The sequence below is a fragment of the Schistocerca gregaria genome, chromosome 3 (genome assembly GCF_023897955.1).
Source record: "Schistocerca gregaria isolate iqSchGreg1 chromosome 3, iqSchGreg1.2, whole genome shotgun sequence".
Classification (NCBI taxonomy): Eukaryota; Metazoa; Arthropoda; class Insecta; order Orthoptera; family Acrididae; genus Schistocerca; species Schistocerca gregaria.
This window is the reverse complement of record NC_064922.1, coordinates 663,205,578-663,228,976: the sequence shown is the minus strand read 5'-3', so window position 1 is coordinate 663,228,976 and position 23,399 is coordinate 663,205,578. Positions and strand designations below refer to the sequence as shown.

At 39.5% G+C, this 23,399-nt stretch overlaps 1 protein-coding gene across 3 annotated transcripts in view; it reads left to right on the top strand.

Moving 5' to 3' along the window:
• Positions 1-14,263, top strand: part of LOC126356370 (7-methylguanosine phosphate-specific 5'-nucleotidase-like) — a 62,916-nt gene extending 48,653 nt beyond the window's left edge. For 2 of the 3 annotated variants that reach the window (XM_050007360.1, XM_050007359.1), the window contains exons 7-8: positions 5,833-5,949; positions 13,991-14,263. In XM_050007360.1, coding sequence (XP_049863317.1) covers positions 5,833-5,949; positions 13,991-14,092 — 219 coding nt within the window. In that variant the 3' untranslated portion in view covers positions 14,093-14,263. The remainder of the gene's footprint in view (positions 1-5,832; positions 5,950-13,990) is intronic. The other variant, XM_050007361.1, reaches the window with a different exon arrangement.
• The last annotated feature ends 9,136 nt before the right edge of the window (positions 14,264-23,399 follow it).

Genomic DNA, 23,399 nt, shown 5'->3' with positions numbered 1-23,399 from the left:
CAAATATCCTGCACGTCCAGGGCCTCGCTGCAATGGAGCACTTCCTTTCACGCTGATCACCTGCCACCCTATCTAAAACGTCTTTCCTCATCACCTTAGCCATCACCTGACCCACAACTTCTTCACTTTTGAAGGCCAGACATACCAACAATTAAAGGGAACAGCCATGGGTACCAGGATGGCCCCCTCGTATGCCAACCTATTTATGGGTCGCTTAGAGAAAGCCTTCTTGGTTACCCAAGCCTGCCAACCCAGATTTTGGTACAGATTTATTGATGACATCTTCATGATCTGGACTCACAGTGAAAAACAACTGCAGAATTTCCTCTCCAACCTCAACTCCTTTGGTTCCATCAGATTCACCTGGTCCTACTCCAAATCCCATGCCACTTTCCTTGACATTGACCTCCATCTGTCCAATGGCCAGCTTCACACATCCGTCCACATCAAACCCACCAACAAGCAACAGTACCTCCATTATGACAGCTGCCACCCATTCCATATCAAACGGTCCCTTCCCTACAGCCTAGGCCTTCGTGGCAAACGAATCTGCTCCAGTCCTGAATCCCTGGACCATTACACCAACAACCTGAAAACAGCTTTCGCATCCCGCAACTACCCTCCCGACCTGGTACAGAAGCAAATAACCAGAGCCACTTCCTCATCCCCTCAAACCCAGAACCCCTCACAGAAGAACCCCAAAAGTGCCCCACTTGTGACAGGATACTTCCCGGGACTGGACCAGACTCTGAATGTGGCTCTCCAGCAGGGATACGACTTCCTAAAATTCTGCCCCGAAATGAGATCCATCCTTCATGAAATCCTCCCCACTCCACCAAGAGTGTCTTTCCGCCATCCACCTAACCTACGTAACCTCTTGGTTCATCCCTATGAAATCCTCAAACCACCTTCCCTACCCTCTGGCTCCTACCCTTGTAACCGCCCCTGGTGTAAAACCTGTCCTATGCACCCTCCCACTACCACCTACTCCTGTCCTGTAACCCAGAAGGCATACACGATCAAAGGCAGAGCCACATGTGAAAGCACCCACGCGATTTACCAACTGACCTGCCTACACTGTGACGCTTTCTATGTGGGAATGACCAGCAACAAACTGTCCATTCGCATGAATGGACACAGGCAGAGTGTGTTTGTTGGCAATGAGGATCACCCTGTGGCTAAACATGCCTTGGTGCACGGCCAGCACATCTCGGCACTGTGTTACACCGTCTGGGTTATCTGGATCCTTCCCACCAACACCAACCTATCCGAACTCCGGAGATGGGAACTTGCCCTTCAATATATCCTCTCTTCTTGTTATCCACCAGGCCTCAATCTCCGCTAATTTCAAGTTGCCGCCACTCATACCTCACCTGTCATTCATCATCATCATCGTTGCCTCCACACTTCCGCGTCGACTGACATCTCTGCCCAAACTCTTTGCCTGTACATATGTCTGCTTGTGTCTGTGTATGTATGGATGGATATGTGCGTGTGTGTGTGCTCGCACGAGTATATACCTATCCCTTTTTCCCCCTAAGGTAAGTCTTTCCGCTCCAGGGATTGGAATGACTCCTTACCTTCTCCCTTAAACTCCACATCCTTTCATCTTTCCTTTCCCTTCCCTCTTTCCTGACGAAGCAGCCGCCGGTTGCAAAAGCTCGAAATTTTGTGTGTGTGTGTGTGTGTTTGTGTGTTATTTTATTGTGCCTGTCTATCGGCACTTTCCCGCTTGGTAAGTCTTGGAATCTTTGTTTTTAATATATTTTTCCCATGTGGAAGTTTCTTTCTATTTTATATAAGGGACAGGATGCTGTCAAACCAGCTGACTGTAAGCATGACAGCCACCACAGGACATTTTAATTTCCCCTGTCCTGAATGTGGTTTGATGGCATCCATTACAAAATATACAAGTTTCAATTCCACAGAGCAAAATACAGTGATGTGCGATAGGAGACTGCTGTGTGAAGAGGTGTGGCACTGCAGTTTGGCACACTTATGACTAAATAACATGCCTTTCATTTCCTCGATCGCTATGTTTTATGCATTAGACTCTTCAGAAATATTTGTGCTACAAAATGAATATATTTTTGAAATTTTGTTTTTTTCTAATTTTTTATGTCCTATTTCAAAACGCTTGAGGGAGTGGCAGGGTATTGCCCTGGTTCGGAAATATCGTATATCCGGGGCTAATGTGCAGAGCTGTCTGAGTTGAGCTGTCTGAGTTGTAGTGGGGAAGTAGGTAGTTTCCATGTGACCCGTGTTTACATTTAGTGATTTTGCTGTTTCCTCTTCGTTTACTGCTCTCACATCAAATGAAAACAAAAGAGATTTCTCTGGCTGGGGGCTATCAAGTGAATTAAAATACATTGACATAATTAGGGAAGGCTAAAATGTGTTGTTAATTGCAGGTTTTATTTTGTTTCCACCTTTCTGACAGTCAAGCATTATTTGCTTTCCAGAACAATGAAGTTATTTTTGACTGTTTGCTAAAGACATTTTCTGTTATTAATCTTTTCCACTGAGGCAGACAATATATTTGAAACGAAGTGTTAAATTCCACACACTGTCTGCGTATACACCCTGAATGTACTGTTCCATTGCTCTTAGATTTCCTGAGTTAATTAATTAGATCCTAGATTTTGTGAAGTTTTTATTAGTGTTGCAACTTATTTTAAAATAAGTAGCCCTTTTTTATTTCCTTTTCACCATATAATGAAGAGCTAACTTGGTGTTCAAAGAAGTTTTCACAACTATTTTGATGGTGTTTGCCAAACCAAACAACTGTTACATATCTATGCTGCCACTGTGAATATGCTTTATGGATATATGCTACTGCGATTGTCAGTTGTGATGTTTAACACCTTTGTTTTTGATGTTCCATTTTAAATCAGCAATTTATGTAATGTTTCACTAATAAGTAGTGCTATTTTCTTTTCTGGGAAATGGACTGTCTTGAGAGCTAAAGCTTTCAGGCACCAATTAACAGCCATAGATGCCTCACATTTCAGTGAGGTTCAGATATTGGCTGTTAAAGAATCACAGGTAGTCTTTCGCTTTCATGTTCACAATCTCTTTCTCTTTATGGTGATTTTCTTCTGTCATATGGCGCAATTTTTTTCGATTTGGTATCAAATATTTTGGGTCCAACAATGCAACAAAATTTCGAAAACCAATGTTCTCTATAATTGAGAGTGGTTAAAAATTGACGTATCATGGCCACTAGTGCTGCATCTAGTACTTTTTGCCACTTACCACTTACTTCTATGAAGAGAAACATAATTTTTAGATCAGTGTTCCTGCAAGGAGTTGTGTTTTGCTCGACAACTAGTCCAGTAAAATCAATGCAAAACCTTTGATGGTTTTTATTTTGGGCTGTGTTGTGTATTTGTTGGAGTCCAATTTCCAACCTTGGCAGATTGCTTTAGGTACTATCTGACCTTTCACACAGTGTTTCCTTTTTTGTTGGATTTGAATCAATAACTTGCATACCTTGGTATTTTGTATGGCTCACAGTATTAGAAGAATGAGGTGTATCCAAGGATGTTGGTGTTTCATTGCTCTATAAATTGTGTAGTTCAAGATGTTGCATTTTTTGAAATATAAGAGATTTTTAAACCAAATGCTGCAACTAACATTATGTGCAACCTCTGTAAAGTATTGCAAGCTCCATGACTTTTCTTTTAGTGTATCCATATTGATTTGAATCACAGCTTTTTTAAAATTAAACCTGAGCCTTACGAGTTAAGAGTGCACTGATTTGCCAGTGTGTTTGTCGAGGATCTGCATTCTACATCTACATCTACATCTACATGGACTCTCTGCAACACATTTAAGTGCCTGGCAGAGGGTTCATCGAACCACTTTCACAATTCTCTATTATTCCAATCTTGTACAGCGCACGGAAAGAATGAAAACCTATATCTTTCCATATGAGCTCTGATTTCCCTTATGTTATTGTGGTGATTGTTTCTCTCTATGTAGGTTGGTGTCAGCAAAATATTTTCACATTTGGAGGAGAAAGTTGGTGACAGGAATTTCATGAGAAGATTCCGTCGCAATGAAAAACGCCTTTCTTTTAATGATGTCCAGCCCAAATCCTGCATCATTTCAGTGACACTGTCTCTAATATTTCGCAGTAATACAAAACATGCTGCCCTTCTTTGAGCTTTCTCGATGTACTCCATCATTCCTATCTGGTAAGGATCCCACACGGTGCAGCGGTATTCTAATAGAGGACAGACATGCGTAGTGTATGCAGTCTCCTTAGTAGATCTGTTACATTTTCTAAATGTCCTGCCAATAAAACACAGTCTTTGGTTAGCCTTCCCCACAACAGTTTCTGTGTGTGCCTTCCAATTTAAGTTGTAATTCCTACATATTTAGTTAAATTTACAGCCTTTAGATTTGACTAATTTCTCATGTAACTGAAGTTTAACGGATTCCTTTTAGCCACTCATGTGGATGACCTCACACTTTTCATTATTTAGGGTCAACTGCCAATTTTTGCACCATTCAGATATCTTTTCTAAATCATTTTGCAATTTGTTTTGGTCTTCTGATGACTTTTTTAGTCATTGTCTCCTAAATCGTTTATATAGATAAGGAGCAGGAAAGGGCCTATACTAGCTTGGGGAACGCCAGAAATCACTTCTGTTTCACTCTGTGACTTTCTGTCAATTACTACGAAGTGTGACCTCTCTGACAGGAAGTCACAAATCCAGTCACATAACTGAGACGGTATTCTATGAGCACGCAATTTCCTACAAGCTGCTTGTTTGGTACAGTGTCAAAAGCCTTCCAGAAATACGGAATCAATCTGAAATCCCTCTTCAGTAGCACTCAACACTTCATGTGAATGTTTTCTAGATCCACATTGACTGTGTGTTAATAGACTGTTTTCTTCGAGGTAATTCATAATGTTCAAACACAATATATGTTCCAAAATCGTGCTGCATATTGACGTTAATGATATGGGCCTGTAATTAATGGATTACTCGTACTACCTTTCTTGAATATTGGTGTGACCTGTGCATTCAAGTCAAATAACAACCCCAGTGCATGTCGTCAGGGAAGTGCCCAGCGACATGTGCTACCACATAATTTCTTCTGAGCTTCTCAAGAATTGCTTGAGAACTAGAAGCTAGAGGAATTTTGTGTTCTCAAATATCCACACCTCACTGTCCCATCCCTATCTGAGTCATAAGACCTTACAGGCACAAATGTATGTTCAGGACATTATAGTGTGAAATTTACTAGGAAAGTTACAATCATTTCTCAGAATTGGACTGCAGTCCCTTTCGTGTTCCACATCCCTCACTTACATCAACATAATGAACAGAGAAATGATTGATATCTACTAATCCATGTGTAACTCTTGTTAAAAAAATTGAGAAGGGAATATTTTGCAGCATGTCACTTTATTTGGGGTGTTTTTATCTGGGAAGTTATTTAACGATGACTGCTGTTTAGTGTGATTATCTCATCACACTTATTCCAAAATACTTTTTCTTTTACTTGTGGCAAATTTGTATAAGTATGCTTTAAGAAGCACTGATGCAGATTTCTCTACCTTTACTTAAAACTCTATAAAACACCATTTCTGTTCAGTACATAGAACAATCTACTGATAGAAAGTCAAACCTACACCTCTTCCTTGAGTGTACAAGTCAGGTAAAGATAAGATTTTGTATTGGATTGGCTTAGGTATCCATGTCGTCATTTGTCAGTGAAATAAGCCCTTAATAATGCAGTTATGTGCTTTAGAGATTATTATGATACAAATTCCAGAAAGTTTAATTATTTTCAACTGCCTTTTTTCCCCCCCACTAGCTGGTCACAAACCGTCCAAACGTCATATTAATGGGTGATGTCGTAGGAGACGCAGGTATGGCAGAGGGCGTGCACTGTCCAAATGCAGTACTGAAAATAGGTTTTCTGTATGACAAGGTCAGTACAATACATCAACTTAAATAAATAATTTAAAAATAAAAACAAAGACAAGCATTATGGAAGGAGTAGAGAGAGAGAGAGAGAGAGTTTTTGTGTCTGAATATCTTACTCCTTTGTGTGCATCAAGAAGACTCAGTGATGGACAGTTTAAATTGTTTTTCCTGCAAGTATTATAATTGATGAATGAATGTTACTGTTTATTTCAAGCTGTGGTTGATTGTTGACAACAAACTTTGTGAGGGAGTAAATGTACTGTGAAGCTGTTGTCAATGTGCCGAGCTGTGTACAGGGTTCAACAGTGCACACCACATATTAACTTTATTACACACTTCTGTGCAACAATCACTCTTGTTCCATGATATGATGCTGCAAAACAGGAAAAGTCCACTTCGACAGTTTCATCTTCAAAATCTAATATTATCCATAATGAATAAGTCACTGAAGTTAGAAATTTAACATTATCTGTAACAGTAAGGTTCTTATCAACATAAACAGCTAAGAATTAAGAATATTTTCTTTCGTGAATTATTTCCTATGTTGTGGTCAGATATTTTGACATCTTACGTTTGTTAAATCTGTTTGCAGAGAGCCACATACAAATTTTCAAGTAAATTTTATTTATATTTTCAAATGGTATAGTTTCCACATTCGGTTTGAGTATGGGACTTCCATCATGAGCAAAGAGAACTATTTGTCACTCCTGGTTATATGACGGCATATATATTTTCTAGATTTCAATGCAGTATCAGAAGAAATCTCCACAGTAACCTTGAAATCATGAAACAAGAGATACCCAGTCACAATGCATGTGCACCAACAAACGATCACAACAGAAAGAAAACACAAGACGTTGAAGACTTGGGAAGACATGGAAGAAATAACAAAGAAAATAACAGAAAGATGTGTTAAAATTGTATTAGGAGACTTTTATGCACAACTGGGCAAAGAGAAGTAGAACAAGCAAAACACGGCAAACAGTCGCACCAACAAGAATGGGGAACATCTCATACTTTACTATCAAAATTTTAACTTAAAAATTATGTCAAAGCAATTTCAAAAGCCAAGACAAAATTTCACAACATGGAAAATGCCAAAAATGTGTGGGGGTAATTCCACATTGATTATGTAGCGATAACAAACAAAAATACAAGAGAAATTCTGAATGTGAGAACACTCAAAGAAATCTTAAAGTCTGACCGTCCCTTACTACAAGTTAAAACTAGATCAATACCAAGAAACAGAAAGACACCACAGAACAAAATAATAAGACCAGACCTAGAATACTTGGAGATAAACAAAGATAAAATTAGTGAAGAAATTAATCAAAATATAGCAGAAAAATGGACAGGCCTCACGAAGACAATTCAGACTGCAATGCATTGGGGTCAACCTCCTGGGAAATCAGAACATAGATGGTGGTATGCAACTAGCGATGAATCCATTGAATGTAGAATCCATTCCTGGAAGAATTTTAGCAGTAGCAGAAAAAGAGAGACATGGCAGGATTTCTATAAAGTTCTGAAACAATCCTTAAAAGATATTAGAAGAGTGACACAACAAAAGTAGACTAAGTAAAATTGAGGGAGACTGCAAGAGAAATAACATGAGAAATTTCTACAGAATATTCAGAGAAAATATAAAGGGTCTCCAAATAAATGCTTCAAAAGAATAGGCCAATCTGTTGTTGTTGTCTTCAGTCCTGAGACTGGTTTGATGCAGCTCTCCATGCTACTCTATCCTGTGCAAGCTGCTTCATCTCCCAGTACCTACTGCAACCTACATCCTTTTGAATCTGCTTAGTGTATTCATCTATTGGTCTCCCTCTACGATTTTTACCCTCCACGCTGCCCTCCAATGCTAAATTGGTGATCCCTTGATGCCTCAAAACATGTCCTACCAACCGATCCCTTCTTCTAGTCAAGTTGTGCCACAAACTTCTCTTCTCCCCAATCCTATTCAATACCTCCTCATTAGTTACGTGATCTACCCATCTAATCTTCAGCATTCTTCTGTAGCACCACATTTCGAAAGCTTCTATTCTCTTCTTGTCCAAACTAGTTATCGTCCATGTTTCACTTCCATACATGGCTACACTCCAAACAAATACTTTCAGAAACGACTTCCTGATACATAAATCTATATTCGATGTTAACAAATTTCTCTTCTTGAGAAACGCTTTCCTTGCCATTGCCAGTCTACATTTTATATCCTCTCTACTTCGACCATCATCAGTTATTTTACTTCCTAAATAGCAAAACTCCTTTACTACTTTAAGTGTCTCATTTCCTAATCTAATTCCCTCAGCATCACCCGATTTAATTTGACAACATTCCATTATCCTCGTTTTGCTTTTGTTGATGTTCATCTTATATCCTCTTTTCAAGACACTGTCCATTCTGTTCAACTGCTCTTCCAAGTCCTTTGCCGTCTCTGACAGAATTACAATGTCATCGGCGAACCTCAAAGTTTTTATTTCTTCTCCATGAATTTTAATACCTACTCCAAATTTTTCTTTTGTTTCCTTTACTGCTTGCTCAATATACAGATTGAATAACATCGGGGAGAGGCTACAACCCTGTCTCACTCCTTTCCCAACCACTGCTTCCGTTTCATGCCCCTCGACTCTTATGACTGCCATCTGGTTTCTGTACAAATTGTAAATAGCCTTTCGCTCCCTGTATTTTACCCTTGCCACCTTCAGAATTTGAAAGAGAGTATTCCAGTCAACATTGTCAAAAGCTTTCTCCAAGTCTACAAATGCTAGAAACGTAGGTTTGCCTTTTCTTAATCTTTCTTCTAAGATAAGTCGTAAGGTCAGTATTGCCTCACGTGTTCCAACATTCCTACGGAATCCAAACTGATCCTCCCCGAGGTCCGCATCTACCAGTTTTTCCATTCGTCTATAAAGAATTCGCGTTAGTATTTTGCAGCTGTGACTTATTAAACTGATAGTTCGATAATTTTCACATCTGTCAGCACCTGCTTTCTTTGGGATTGGAATTATTATATTCTTCTTGAAGTCTGAAGGTATTTCACCTGTCTCATACATCTTGCTCACCAGCTGGTAGAGTTTTGTCATGAGTGGCTCTCCCAAGGCCGTCAGTAGTTCTAATGGAATGTTGTCTACTCCGGGGGCCTTGTTTCGACTCAGGTCTTTCAGTGCTCTGTCAAACTCATCACGCAGTATCTTACCTCCCATTCCGTCTTCATCTACATCCTCTTCCATTTCCATAATATTGTCCTCAAGTACATCGCCCTTGTATAAACCTTCTATATACTCCTTCCACCTTTCTGCCTTCTCTTCTTTGCTTAGAACTGGGTTGCCATCTGAGCTCTTGATATTCATACACGTGGTTCTCTTCTCTCCAAAGGTCTCTCTAATTTTCCTGTAGGCAGTATCTATCTTACCCCTAGAGAGATAATCTTCTACATCCTTACGTTTGTCCTCTAGCCATCCCCGTTTAGCCATTTTGCACTTCCTGTCGATCTCATTTTTGAGACGTTTGTATTCCTTTTTGCCTGCTTCATTTACTGCATTTTTATATTTTCTCCTTTCATCAATTAAATTCAATATTTCTTCTGTTACCCAAGGATTTCTAGCAGCCCTCGTCTTTTTACCTACTTTATCCTTTGCTGCCTTCACTACTTCATCCCTCAGAGCTACCCATTCTTCTTCAACTGTGTTTCTTTCCCCCATTGCTGCCAATTGTTCCCTTATGCTCTCTTTGAAACTCTGTACAACCTCTGGTTCTTTCAGCTTATCCAGAGCCCATGTCCTTAAATTCCCACCTTTTTGCAGTTTCTTCAGCTTTAACCTACAGGTCATAACCAATAGATTGTGGTCAGAGTCCACATCTGCCCCTGGAAATGTCCTACAATTTAAAACCTGATTCCTAAATCTCTGTCTTACCATCATATAATCTATCTGATACCTTTTAGTATCTCCAGGATTCTTCCATGTATACAACCTTCTTTTATGATTCTTGAACCAAGTGTTAGCTATGATTAAGTTATGCTCTGTGCAAAATTCTACCAGACGGCTTCCTCTTTCATTTCTTAGCCCCAATCCATAATCACCTACTATGTTTCCTTCTCTCCCTTGTCCTACTGACAAATTCCAGTCACCCGTGACTATTAAATTTTCGTCTCCCTTCACTACCTGAATAATTTCTTTTATCTCATCATACATTTCATCAATTTCTTCATCATCTGCAGAGCTAGTTGGCATATAAACTTGTACTACTGTAGTAGGCATGGGCTTTGTGTCTATCTTGGCCACAATAATGCGTTCACTATGCTGTTTGTAGTAGCTTACCCGCATTCCTATTTTCCTATTCATTATTAAACCTACTCCTCCATTACCCCTATTTGATTTTGTGTTTATAACCCTGTAATCACCTGACCAAAAGTCTTGTTCCTCCTGCCACCGAACTTCACTAATTCCCACTATATCTAACTTTAACCTATCCATTTCCCTTTTTAAATTTTCTAACCTACCTGCCCGATAAAGGGATCTAACATTCCACGCTCCGATCCGTAGAATGCCAGTTTTCTTTCTCCTGATAACAACGTCCTCCTGAGTAGTCCCTGCCCGGAGATCCGAATGGGGGACTATTTTACCTCCGGAATATTTTACCCAAGAGGACGTCATCATCATTTAATCACACAGTAAAGCTGCATGTCCTCGGGATAAATTACGGCTGTAGTTTCCCCTTGCTTTCAGCAGTTCGCAGTACCAGCACAGCAAGGCCGTTTTGGTTAATGTTGCAAGGCCAGATCAGTCAATCATCCAGACTGTTGCCCCTGCAACTACTGAAAAGGCTGCTGCCCCTCTTCAGGAACCACATGTTTGTCTGGCCTCTCAACAGATACCCCTCCGTTGTGGTTGCACCTACGGTACGGCCATCTGTATCGCTGAGGCACGCAAGCCTCCCCACCAACGGCAAGGTCCATGGTTCATGGGGGGCCAATCTATGGAAACAAATACTAAAGAAAATTGCAGAATTCTTAAAAACTATTTTGATAAAGTCCTCAGTTGCTTGAAGTCCAAAGAAAAATTACACTCGTAAAAACAACACCAAACCCAGGTTGAAAACCGTGTACCATAACAGAGGTAGAGGAGATTATAAAATAACTAAAAAAAAGACAGAGCTCCAGCAGAAGACAGCATTATCTCTGAGATCTAGATACTCAAAAGCGAAATCATCACTAATAAAATTCTCAAAGAAATATGGAATACAGAGAAAATTCCACAGGAATGGAAAAGTGCGGTGATTCACGTGCTAGACAAAAGGGTGACAAGACAGACCCTTATAATTACAGAGGTACCTCATTACCGGTCATGTACAAAATTCTCCCCAACGCACTACTCAACAGACTAGAACCACAAGTCAATACAGAGATAGGTGAACACTAAGAAGGCTTCACAAAAGGAAGCTCCTTACTGAATAGATTTGCAACTCTACTGCAGATCAAACAGATTAACAACACTGTAGTCACATTCATGGACTTTAGGAAGGCCTGGAACTCCATAGGCAGGCAGACGTTCTTTGACACATAAGAAGTATATGGAACAGACAGAAAAACTAGGACACTCATACAACAGATACTTACAGACACCACATCCAAAATAAAATTTATAGGAGAAACCTCAGACCCATTTGAGGTACATACAGGGCTCAGACAAAGAGATGGTCTGCATCACTTTCACTCCACAAAGTCTTTGAAACAAATTATAAAACAGTGGGAAAAAAGTGAAAAGGGATTTAGTTAGTGAGAACATGTGCAAACAAGATGCTCATAAGGTGTGTGGCATTTGCATATGACATGGCAATACTCAGTAGCAGTAGACAATAAGCCCAGGAATGCTTACATAAAGTCTCTGCCAAAAGAGGTTCACAGATATGAGAAAATGTAGTACATGGAAAGAAAGAACAATAAGAACCAAACCATGTACACAAAATACAGAAAGGTTAACAGAGTGGAAAAATTCAAATATCTTAGGGAATATATACAAATAGGAGGATCAGACAAGGGATCCAACATAGAATGAACAGAAAAACTTCAGATAGTTTATTATTTGATGATGATGCACAACAATAAAATGAACATTTCGAGACAGGCCAAACTCAGGCACTGCAACACAGTTGCACTACCAGAAGCACTCTTGGCATCAGAAACGACCATAATCAGAGCATCAGGCATCACAGAGGCACAAAAAATTGAACAGAAAATCCTGAGAAAATTTTTTGGAGCAATACACACAGATGGTATATGATGGATGGAGAGACCACCTAAAGAATTATATGGTTATACTGACAAATTGACGGAAATGATCAGAAAATGGCAACTATAATTCTGTGGACACATACACTGAGGTGACAAGAAATGGGATATCTCCTAATATTGTGTTGGTCCTCCTTTTGCCCGGCGTAGTGCAGCAACTCGGTGTGGCATGGACTCAGCAAGTCATTGGAAGCCCCCGTCCTGTAATTGTGAAAGTGTTGTCGGTGCAGTATTTTGTGCATGAAGAACTCTGTTATGTACCATAAATGTTCAGTGGGGTGCATTTAGGACAATGTGGGTGGCCAATGACCAAATCATTTGCTCGAATTGTCTAGAACATTCTTCAAACCAGCCATGAACAATTGTGGCCCAGTCACATGGCACATTGTCATTCATAAAAATTCCATAATTGCATGGGAACATAATATCCCTGAATGGCTGAAAATGGTCTCCAAGCAGCCTGACATAACCATTTGCAGTCAATGATTGGTCGAGTTAGACCAGAGGACCCAGTCCATTCCATATAAACACAGCCGCACCATTACAGAGCCACCACCAACTTTCACAGTGCATTCTTGACACCTTGTGTCCATGGCTTTGTAGCCATCACATTTTCATTACCATCAGGACTTATTTGACCAGGCCATGGTTTTGCAGTCGTTTAAATGTCCAACCAATATGGTCACAAAACCAGGGGAGGCACTGCAGATGATGTGCTGCTACCGAAGCTACTCGCATCAGTTGTATGGTGCCATAGCCCATTAACACTAAATTTTGCCACACTGCCTTAATGGATAGATTTGTTGTAAGTCCCACATTAACTTCGGCAGTTATTTCATGCAGTGTTGCTTGTCTATTAGCACTGACAGTTCCTATTCAAACATCACTGCTCTGGTGATTAAGTGAAGGCTGTTGTCTGCTGCATAGTCTGTGGTGAAAGGAAACATCTGAAATTGGATATTCTCAAAGTACTCTTGACACTGTCGATGTCGGAATATTGAATTCCCTATTGATTTCCAAAATGTAATGTCCCCTGCCTGCAGTTCCTACTACTATTCTGTGTTCATAATTTATTAATTTCTGTCATGCAGCCTTAATCATGTCAGAAACCTTTTCACATGAACCACCCAAGTACAAATGGCAGTTCCGCCAGTGCAGTACCTTGTGTACACAATACTACCGCAATCTGTATATGTGCATATTGCTATCCCATAACTTTTGTCACCTCAGTGTACATAGAATGAACAACAGACTCACAAATAGGATTTTTGATGTAGTGTACAGTTTGAATAAAAAAAATTGGTTTCAAGAAATAGGAGAAGACATAAAACAAGCAGAGATCTGTAGGGAAATGATAAGTGAAAAAGAAAGCTTCAGAAACAAAATTATGAATATGAAATTTAAAGTAAAAGAAGGGAAGAAAACAGACAAAGTATGAGCAGAGGAAAGGAAGCAGGAAAAAAACAAAAGAATGAAGAGGTTTCAGAAAGAGAAAAAGAATAATCATTTAACATTCAAGTTAGTCACTGTCGTAGGGCCAAAAATGTGTAGTAATAACAATTTATCAGGAAAAGATTGGATGCTGTATCAATCCTATGGCACACTTATGTGTACAGAATTCATTTAACTGGACATATACCCTGTTTTAAACACATTAGTGATTAATTTTAAAAATAATTTTCATTATATAAATATTTACATTCCTGACTTCTTAAGTCATCACATGTAATTAATGCATTTTCTTATGTTCCAGGTTGACGAGTGCTTAGAAGAATATTTAAATCATTTTGACATTGTTCTTGTAGATGATCAGACTATGAATGTAATGAATGCTTTGCTACAACTTATTATGTAACAAAGTATGTGCTGTGAACTTTTTAACTTTTTTTTACCCTCATGACATGAAGCTTTAACTGCACAAAATAGTGAGATTTTTCCTTTTGCTTGTATATATTAAACTAAAGTTAAATGTCAGCTGTGACTGACTTTCTAAAAGTCTATAATAAATATTTTTATTTTCCTTAAAGCTTCTTTTCTGATGATTTCATTGATGTTAAAACACACACCATGAACACTAAAAGTAACATCCAAGTGTAGTAAATTAAAACACTTGGGTGGCACAAAATGGATCTAATCAGTAAATCAAGTATAGCTTGATAATGACATATGAACACAGTCAAACTATATTTAATGTTGTACCTTTTTACCATTTTAAAGGCACCTAGTTACTTGTCAGTTACTGAACTGCATAAAATACTGTAAAACTAGATTTCGTAGGGCAATTATTGCAGTATGAATTCATTTAATTTTTGAATAAACTCACCAGCCACTTGAATGGTCTGATACAGGATGGCATATCTTCCAATACTGTGTTTTGTTGTGTGTTATATACATCGTAATCCTTGGCTGCTACTCGAATTTTTCCACCATATTGCGGCTTCCAGTGCCTAATTAGCTATTCCAGGGTGCCTTAGTGAGTATCATACAGCAGATAAAATATTTTCTACCAACTTCTTCATCTCTTCACCACACACTTTACTTTACTGTCTGGTTTCAATCAATCTTTTTTTATTGTCACTTGCTACCAGTTCCTTCTTATCGCACTCCCCCCCCCCCCCCCCCCCTCTCCTCAATATAACCACAAGGATAATTTTTAAAGGATGTCTTCCTCAGTTTTGCTTTCCTTAACATAAATTTGGCACTAAGTAACCAGTGCATTCTATGCAAGATTAAATATACTTTTCTTCTATAGATCCTTGATCCTCAAGAATGTAGAACATGGCACGATGCGAGAATACTTTATTCTTCATTGCCTATGTCATTTCCTTATATCATAAGTAAAAGGTTCTCATGAATGTGGAATAAGTCAGAAATCTGTCACAAATATGTAAATGTACATACAAAACCTCAATGTGTGATATTAATAAATTTGTTGTTGGTGCGGTACTGGCACCTAACAAATCCTTTAAGCTGTGCTTAAATTTAACTGTATTCAGGCAAGTTTCGGAACATGTGTGTTGCTGAATAATGGACATCTTTCTGGCCAAAATAAATAAATGCCATAAATCTACAGTTATTTTTAGTATAATTCCATGAACTGAGCTGTAGGCTAAAAATACACACACTTCTGACAAATTTCATTAAGGAATAAATATATTGTGAAGCAGGCCTCTGCAAGGCACTTTCTACCACAAATAATTAATATTTCACAGTTTTGTACTCAGAAAACTGCAGTTTGGCTTTATGAGTTGCTCCAAAAATGACCCCATTAGGAAGTGAAAGCAACCAAAGTATGCCAGATTTCGTATTTTTGTATCACATGTGCCTCAAAATAACGGTGTTAAGTTTTTTAGGTGCTTCAGCAATTCTGTAATATCCTCCTCCCAGTTTAACTAGCAGGTTGAAATCCTAAGAATTTCTCACCATCAGCCTCTTCCTTCTGATGGTTGTCATATTTTAGGTGTATGCTGGGAGCACATACTTGCAAGTTCTGAACTGCTTATAGTAGATTTATTTCAAAGTGTAGTAACAAAGAATTGTCTAGGAACCATTTATTATGTCCATTACCTTTGGGTAAGAGGGTGGTTACTGTAACCTTCACACTTTCACTCATGTCCTGAAATAGTCTTGCACTTTGTACACTGTTTTTCAATAACAACAATAAGTTACAAATCTGCCCTTATAAAATGAGTCTTTAGGCTTAAGATTCGTCAACAGATATTTTGGGATGCTTACCAAAGAACTGAAGGTATAGCACCTGTGGCCACCTATTGCAATCATCTGGCTTTGCTGTGATACATACGGCCACAGATACTTGTAGCTTTTAAATACTTCCTAGGCCAAAGTACAAACCCCATAGTAATATGAAAGAGATGTGCAGTCATCAATGGAAGAAGAACTAGCTTTGAGAGCATACTAAATTGTCCCCCATTTGATATTTCTGAGCTGCTGGGGATATGTGGCCAGATGCACAAAAATGGAGCCCCCACAAGTTTAAGTAAAGGGACATGTGCTGTAGCATCAAGTGATTATATCTAACTATTACTTACAGTTTGTGAATGTTTCTGCTTTAGTTGCAGAATTGTCCCTGTACTCAGGAAAACGAGAAACAATGCCGAGATCAAAATTCATTTTTGTTGGTGGAGTTGAAAGATATCCATTTATTTCCAATCACAGCAGTGCTTAGTACAGCAACAGGAAAACAAAGTATTGCAAAGGATTTCTAGTGAAATATCAGACACAGATACGAGGCATGTCCAGAAAATAGTGATGCTTCGGAAAAAAAACCTAAAAACATTTTTTAAACCAAAATTTACTTTTACAAGAAAGAGCATTACTTAAACTATTTTTCTACATAGGTACCTCCATTCTTCAGACATTTATCAAAGCAGGAAACCAACTTTTCTGTACACTCTTCATAGAAAGATGTAGCCAGTGAAGACAGCCACAGCTGAACACCATTCTTTGCATTGTCACCACTGCCAAAGCATCTTGCTCCAAAATCACACTTCAAGTTCAAGAACAAGTGTGAGACTGAAGCTGTATGGCAGGTGCTTGAAATGCTCCTAACCAAATTGTTAAATAAGGTTTTGAGTGACACCAGCAGAATGGGGACGTGCATTGTCATGAAGCAAGTCAGTGCCTTGACTGAGCATTCCATGCCTTTTGTTTTGAATTGTGTGTCAAAGTTTTCTCAATTTTTCACAGCATTGTACTGCATTGACAGTTTCACCTCTAGGAAGGAACTCAACAAGCAGAATGCCCTGTCTGTCCCAGAACACATCACTGTGCTGACTGCATTGATTTTGGAGTGACAAGACAAATCCAAGTTTCATCACTGGTGTAAATTTCTATTTAATAATTCATCTGCTTTATCACCATAATGGGTAACCAGTGTCAAAGCACTGCCAAGTCGCTTCATTTTGTAGACAACCCTAAGCATTTTTGGAACCCAGAGGGAACACAATTTGCAAAAATTTATTACTAATTGCTTAATCTCATACGAAACCGATCTTGAAATTTGTGGAAATTTATCATGAAGAATTCTTCTGTGAGCCGTCTGTTTTCTGGAATTTTCTCATTCACAGCAGAAGGCCGCCCACTCCGTTTTTCATGATCATTGTTTCATCCATCACTGATTGTGTAACCCAATTTCTCATAATTCCATTAGTCATTACCTTGATACAATAAATCTCTACAAGCTGACAATGAATTTCAGTTGGTTTAACATTCTTTGCACAAAAAAATCATATTACAGAACACACTACTTAGTTGGAAAGCACAGAGACTGTCTTAAACATTTTCAATGATCACTAATAACACTAGATACAACACAGTCCAGCTTGGTGTCAGTGGAAAGACAATAAACCAGAGAGACAAGTGTGAATGTGCAGAATTGTGACACAGGTGCCACAATGGCGGTAGAACAAAACGGTACTTACCTCCTGGACACACCTCATACAGTAATTAGAATTCATTAAATTTGTTTGTGGAAGATAATCAAAATATAAAACTGAATAAAATTAAGTAAGGTGGTTTCCTATAAAATGCCTCCAAATCTCTTCAGTGATTTGCTGGATATAATGTAATATCAGATCCTTTCTTATGTTGCTACCTGAGTTGCTTTCCATTAGAACCAGCTAAATGGGGTGCCAGTAGAAAAAGGCAGCCTGGGACTAGTGGGATAAGGATATCATGTAGAACAAGGTGGGAATTGTATCAAAATGTTAGGAAGCAAAGAGTATGTGGTATGCAAATAGAATAGCTAATTCATACGATAAAATTAAAATCATATGGTCAACTGTGAAGGAAGTGTCTGGTCAGCAGCACAAGTTCTACAATATAAAGTCAGTTAGTAGTAAAAATATTTCTGTTCCTGATAAATCAGATATATGTACAGTATCTAATAATAATTTTCTGAGCATTGCTGGCAAATTAAATAAAAATATAGTTTCTACAGGAAATCGTACAACTTTCTTGGCAATTGCCTTTCCGAGATTGATGCCTGAAATACTCCACTGTGATAGACAAGAGGGAGATTGAGTCAATAATTAAATCACTGGAGACTAAGGACTCTCATGGTTATGATGGAGTGTCTAGCAGAATATTAAAGCACTGTGCTGCACATGTTAACCCTGTATTTAGCCATATATGTAATTTTTCCTTTAGGAATGGTCAGTGTCCTGAGAGATTAAAGTACTCAGTAGTAAAGCCACTTTATAAAAAGGGATAATGTAGATAATTTTAGACCTGTAACATCAGTGTTTGCAAAACTTATTGAAATGGCTATGTATGTAAGTATAATTGATCATTTTATGTGTTAAACAAAAGGTTTCGAATGCTAGACGTATTTTCTTTCTTTTTTTTTTTAACGAAGGTGTTTGATTGTGTTGATCACAAAATATTGCTCCAGAAGTTGGACCTTTATGGAATACGGGGAGTACCTCACCAATGTTTCACCTCTTACTTTAACAACACACAGCAGAAGGTCATTATTCACAGTGTTGAGAATAACTGTAATGTGGGGTCTGAGCGGGATATGGTCAAATGGGGGTGCCCAGGGTTTAGTGTTGGGCCACTCCTATTCCTTGCTTGTATAAATGATATGCCCTCTAGCATTAAAGGTAACTCTAAAATATTTCTGTTTTCTGCTGACACTAGCTTGGTAGTAAAGGATGTTGTGTGCAACATTGGCTTGGTTTCATATAGTGCAGCTCATGACAGAAGTTTGTGGTTTGTAGAAAAAAACTGATGCTAAATCACAGTAAGACTCAGTTTTTACAGTTTCTAACACACCATTCAACAAAACCCGATGTTTTAATTTCACAGAATGGACATGTGATTAGTGAAACTGAACAGTTCAAATTTCTATGTTTACAGATAGATAGTAAACTGTTGTGGAAAGCCCACATTCAGGATCTTGTTTAAATACTTAATGCTGCCATTTTTACTATTCAAACGGCATCTGAAGTAAGTGATCATTCGAAACAAAAATTAGTCTACTTTGCTTATGTTGTGTGGTATTATATTTTGGGGTAACTCTTCCCATCCTCAATTGTTTTGTGACACCATGAAATACGATGAAACTTTATTGAGAAAAGAAATATGCATTTCACAACTGTTATGGAGTAGTGCCATGCAAGTAAGAAAGCTCTAGAAGTTACATCAAGGAAAGCAATGAAGTACGTTCTTCTTGTTGGTTTAGGGTTTTAAGTAGCTGCTGGCTCGCTCCTTGTAGTTGAAGCTGAGTCAAAACACTTCACAAGGTCTGTCACCCAACATAACATCTGACATATTTACCTTTTTGTTTTATTCTAGTCTCTTGAAGCAGACGTCTGGCTAATCAGTGCCTGTGAAATCTTGTGTGTAGCCGAGGAAAGGTGTGACTTCTTCATGTTCTGCAGTGGTTATTGGCGCAAAAGAAGATGAATCTACTCATATAATGACAAACATACATTTCCTTGAATGGTTGTACAGATCATTAGAGTGGCTTATGAATCTGAGTATAACACAACTTTTAAGGTACATCCCTAAGGTTCAACATGACATTCAAGATTGTAATACATTTCACTTGTCACAAAACCATCTAGTCTGTTGTTTTCATTCTTGGACAGTGTGGCTGCTCTTTTGATGGTCAAGCCACTGCCAAGCTGTGACACCAAGATGTAAAAGGCCCTGTGCACAGCAGGCGAAGCCATTTATTTGTCATCACACTTTGCTGAATGAAAATCTCTCGGTGTACATGCCGTGTCGATTCAGGATAGTCCTGGCTCTGTGAAGGACTATTTCTGACAAGGACCACCTCGGTCCCGAGATTAACCATTTGACGACTGTTTTTAAGAGGAATGGTTATTCTGCCGGTGAAAATAAATCAGTATTGTCCAAGAAAGTAAGACACGATGTCGGCCATATACAAGAAGAGGACAAACACATAGCGCAGCATCCTTTTTGCGGTGCTACAACAAGCAAGATAGGCAGAGTCCTAAAGAGGCAAGGAATGAAACCAGTTTTCTGACCACCTAGGAAAATTAAGGAAATGTTGAGACCAGTCAAAGATAGTCTTGGCTTAAGAGTGCCGGGAATTTATACTATTCCTTGCAAATGCGGGCAAGAATTACGTGAGCCAGTCTGCAAGAACCGTTGCCGACCACTGCATCGAGCACCAGCGCCACCTGAAATACAGGTATTTGCAAAAATCAGCGGTGGCTGAACATAGCCTGCTTAACAAGCATAAGATTTTATTTGAAGAAGCCAGAGTAATAGCCCACTCATCGAATTACTGTGACTCTGTGATCCGGGAAGCAGTCGAAATTAGACTTAGCGATAATAACTTTAACAGAGACAACGGTTATGCACTTAGCAACACTTGGAAGAGTGCACTGGATAAAGAAAAATCGAGAAAAACTTCCCACACTTTACCTCCTGATTCAAGGGATGGTGCTCCAAGCAACGCAGGATAGAAACTACATCTATGGAAGTAGAGGGCACCACTTCACTACGCGCCAAATCTCTGTTGCTATAACGTATTCCAGCCAATCAGAAGCCGTCCTTTGCATATAAAAGTGCGTTCCTCGCTAGATCACGAAAGTCAGTTTTAGCCCTGACAACGACCATGGAGGTATTGGTCGAAAGCTTGGAAATTTATCCTGAATCGACACGGCATGTACACCGAGAGATTTTCATTCAAGAAATACGTCACGAAAGACTTCATAGCCATATCACCCACTGCCGGTTTCTCATATTCCACATCTCCCATTTAATGTCTGCACACATGAAACCAATACCCATGCACAGCATATGTTCTGCGACTTACTCCCTGCTGAATATTATTCAGTGATGATCATCATCTTTACTTGTACTACACATGGAGGGTGATGTGTCATTTGCCTAAAAGGCATGTAACACTTCAGTTGCAACAGAACAGTCATAAGGCGTCATGGACCTATCAAGGTGGCCATAGATAAAAAACAAAAAAGTGGGCAGTCTAAATTTTAAAAGAGACTGTGAACTTTAAATAGTCTACAGCCATGTGAAATACCATAAAAATAGCTACTCTCATGAGATTAAAAATTATTATTTGTAAAATAAAAATAAGAATAAAATAAGAACAAGAGAGTAAAAAGATTGTACAGCAAATCTTCAAAAAGATAGGAATAATATTTTTCTCGAAAGTCTTATTTGCTTGTCGAGAGTAGAGAAGGTATATTTTTACAATGAGCATAAATCTCTCTGTCTCTCTCTTCCAATGTATTTTTGAATGATTAATGGAAAATCTCATATAAAGATGTGAAACAAATACTAACAAAGAGATAGAGGGGCTGGCCAGTACTTACCTCAGCTCAGTACAGCCGATAGATACACAAGAAACAGAACCGAAAATTTACGTTTCTAGCTTTCAGAACAAATGTTCCTTCATCAGGGAGGGGAGAGGGGAAAGAAAGGGAAGGGGGAAAGTGGTTTCAGTTTCTCGCAACCCAGGTTATGAAGCAACAGGGAAAGGAAACAGGGAGGGTAGCAAGGATGGATGCATGGTTGTCAGAGGGAAGCCAAAGATATTCTACTGTAAGTACTGTGCCAGCTTCAACAAAAGAGGATGCATACAGAAGTAAAGAGGTATGTAGTACAAAGATAAACACAACTATGTAGGATGAAAAGATGCATGAATGGCTAAAGAGGAAAGGGAAAGAGGAAAAGACTGAAGAGTAAATGGGAGTGAGGTTGTTTAACGTAGGTTCAGTCCAGGGGGATGGCGGAATGAAAGATTGTGTTGGAGTGCAAGTTCCCATCTCCGCAGTTCAGAGGGACTGGTGTTGGGTGGGAGAAGCCAAATGGCACATACGGTGTAGCAGGTTCCTAGGTCCATTGAATTACGCTGGAGGGAATGCTCCACTACTAGGTATTGGACATCTCCTAGGCGGACAGTTCATCTATGTCCGTTCATGCGCTCAGCCAGTTTAGTTGTTGCCATACCGAGGTAAAAGGCTGTGCAGTGCAGGCATGTCAGCTGATAAATGACATGTGTAGTTTCGCACGTGGCCCTGCCTTGAATTGTGTATGTTTTACCAGTAGCTGGGCTGGAGTAGGTAGTTGTAGGGGGATGCGTGGGGCAGGTTTTGCAGCGGGGTCAGTTACAGGGGTAGGAACCGCTGGGTAGAGAAGGTAGTCTGGGAATATTGTAGGGTTTAACAAGGATGTTACGGAGATTAGGGGAGCGACAAAAGGCAACTCTGGGTGGTGTGGGGAGAATTTTGTCAAGGGATGATCTCATTTCAGGGGTTGACTTGAGAGAGTCATATCCCTGGCGGAGTAATTTGTTGGTGTATTCGAGGTATTCATGGCAAACGTATCTGCTCCAGTGATGAATCCCTCAACAATTACACCAATAACCTCACCAGTGCTTTCCTCTCCCGCAACTATCCTTCAGACCTTGTCCACAAACAGATCTCCCAAGCAATACATTCCTCACCATCCAACAACAATGTTCCTACCTCCAGACCACACAGAAGCATCCCCCTTGTCACCCAATATTATCCTGGCCTCAAATACATCAACAAATTATTCCGCCAGGGATATGACTTTCTCAAGTCAACCCCTGAAATGAGATCATCCCTTGACAAAATTCTCCCCACACCACCCAGAGTTGCCTTTCGTCGCTCCCCTCACCTCCGTAACATCCTTGTTAAACCCTACAATATTCCCAGACTATCTTGTCTACCGAGCGGTTCCTACCCTTGTAACCGACCCCGTTGCAAAACCTGCCCCATGCATCCCCCCTCCCCCCCCCCACAACCACCTACTCCAGCCCTGCTACTGGTAAAACATACACACTTCAAGGCAGGGCCGCGTGTGAAACTACACATGTCATTTATCAGCTGACATGCCTGCACTGCACAGCCTTTAACATCGGTTTGACAACAACTAAACTGGCTGTTGAACGGACATAAACGAACTCTCCGCCTTGGAGATGTCCAATACCCAGTAGCGGAGCATGCCCTCCAGCATAATTCAAGGCACCTAGGAACCTGCTACACCATATGTGCCATTTGGCTTCTACCACCCAACACCAGTCCCTCTGAACTGCAGAGATGGGAACTTGCACTCCAACACATCCTTTCATCCCGCCATCCCCTTGGACTGTACCTATGTTAAACAACCTCACTCCC